Source organism: Sitodiplosis mosellana, unplaced genomic scaffold (genome assembly GCF_009176505.1).
Source record: "Sitodiplosis mosellana isolate CC-2019 unplaced genomic scaffold, AAFC_SMos_1.0 Smas_scaffold_6782, whole genome shotgun sequence".
Taxonomy (NCBI): Eukaryota; Metazoa; Arthropoda; class Insecta; order Diptera; family Cecidomyiidae; genus Sitodiplosis; species Sitodiplosis mosellana.
In genome coordinates, this window is record NW_022601933.1 from 1 (window position 1) to 1,259 (window position 1,259).

Below are 1,259 nucleotides of genomic sequence, written 5' to 3' on the forward strand. Positions count from 1 at the left end.
AGGGCATTGTACTTGATCTCAAATCATCGCTCAACAATTAAAACAATGCACCAGTCATTTTTTTTTATATGCACTATTTATAAATTTTTTCGATTATTGTCAATGATGAGTCAGCAGAAAAAAAACAATTAAAACATTTATCTGACAATTTTTCGAAATTAAGACGGAAGAGCAGAAGAATAAAAAAAATCATTATATAATTTCGACAGCTGGTTTATTGTATTTTGAGAATGGATAGCAATCGCAGTTGGTGCACGACAAGACTAGTTCATCCTACACGATTAGGTTGCTATTGCTTATTTTCCGACACAAGATTTCAACACATGTGTGAACAAATTTCGATTACATCTAAAAATCTGAGGTTGTGGAGCGGCATGTTGGAGGTATTCAAAAGCACGAGCGATTCGGGCTGGGATAGCTGGGGCGACTGGCAAATGTGATCCGGTGGGTTGGAAACCGTTTTCGTCAGCAATGTAGCTCAATTGGACCTTCTCGCCTTCTGGGGAGGTGTAAGCGTAATCACCTTTAACAGCAATGCCTGCTTCTGAACCGATTTGTTTCAATTGACCTTGTTCCTTGGTGGCAATTCCGTTTGAGGTTTGATAAGCGTAGTTGAATGAGTCTGGGTTGACGACGGCATCGTTGCGCAAGACTTGAGCGGTGGCGTCAGAGCTAGCATGGTGGGGACCGAACACGAGTGTTTTAAGGGCGAGTGGGTCGATGGCGTATGAGCCAGCAACGAGAGCGAACAATGCAATGGCCTGAAATCAAAATAAGATCCGATTAGAACTCAATTTACTTCAAAACATTACACTTGTTTTTTTTTCTTCAATTCTGTATCAAAAATCGGTTTTGTTCTATATTTTCATTTATTCTATTCACAAAGCTCTATTTTGACTCAATTTATCGAAAATTATATAAACTTCTTTCGATACTCACAACGAATTTCATTTTGGTTGATTGTTTTTGTTTCCTTCTATGCTCTGCCTCAGTTAGGATGCTGTATATATACCAAAAAATCAACCAACGGTGATACGATATCTTTGGTGGTAAATTTCGGTTGACCTTTATATTTTTTAATCTCCACGCAATAAAATAGGTAAAATTGATTTTGCTTGACCAAAATGGGAAAATGTTCGACGAAAGTCGGATACCGGTCCGGTCCTATCCCGGCTGTATAAATAATTCATTATAAAATGGTTTGATGCCAAGAATCAAGATTTAGCTTGAAAATGAAGGAAAGAAGAAGAAAGACATTT

The 1,259-nt window shown here is 37.9% G+C and overlaps 1 protein-coding gene across 1 annotated transcript; it reads right to left on the bottom strand.

Moving 5' to 3' along the window:
* Positions 1 to 346: 346 nt before the first annotated feature.
* On the bottom strand, positions 347 to 761 carry LOC129579925 (cuticle protein CP14.6-like; the record flags this gene model as incomplete). Its single annotated transcript, XM_055470111.1, has 1 exon — positions 347 to 761. A coding segment is annotated over one exon (415 nt), but the record flags the coding sequence as incomplete, so codon positions are not given.
* Positions 762 to 1,259: the final 498 nt, after the last annotated feature.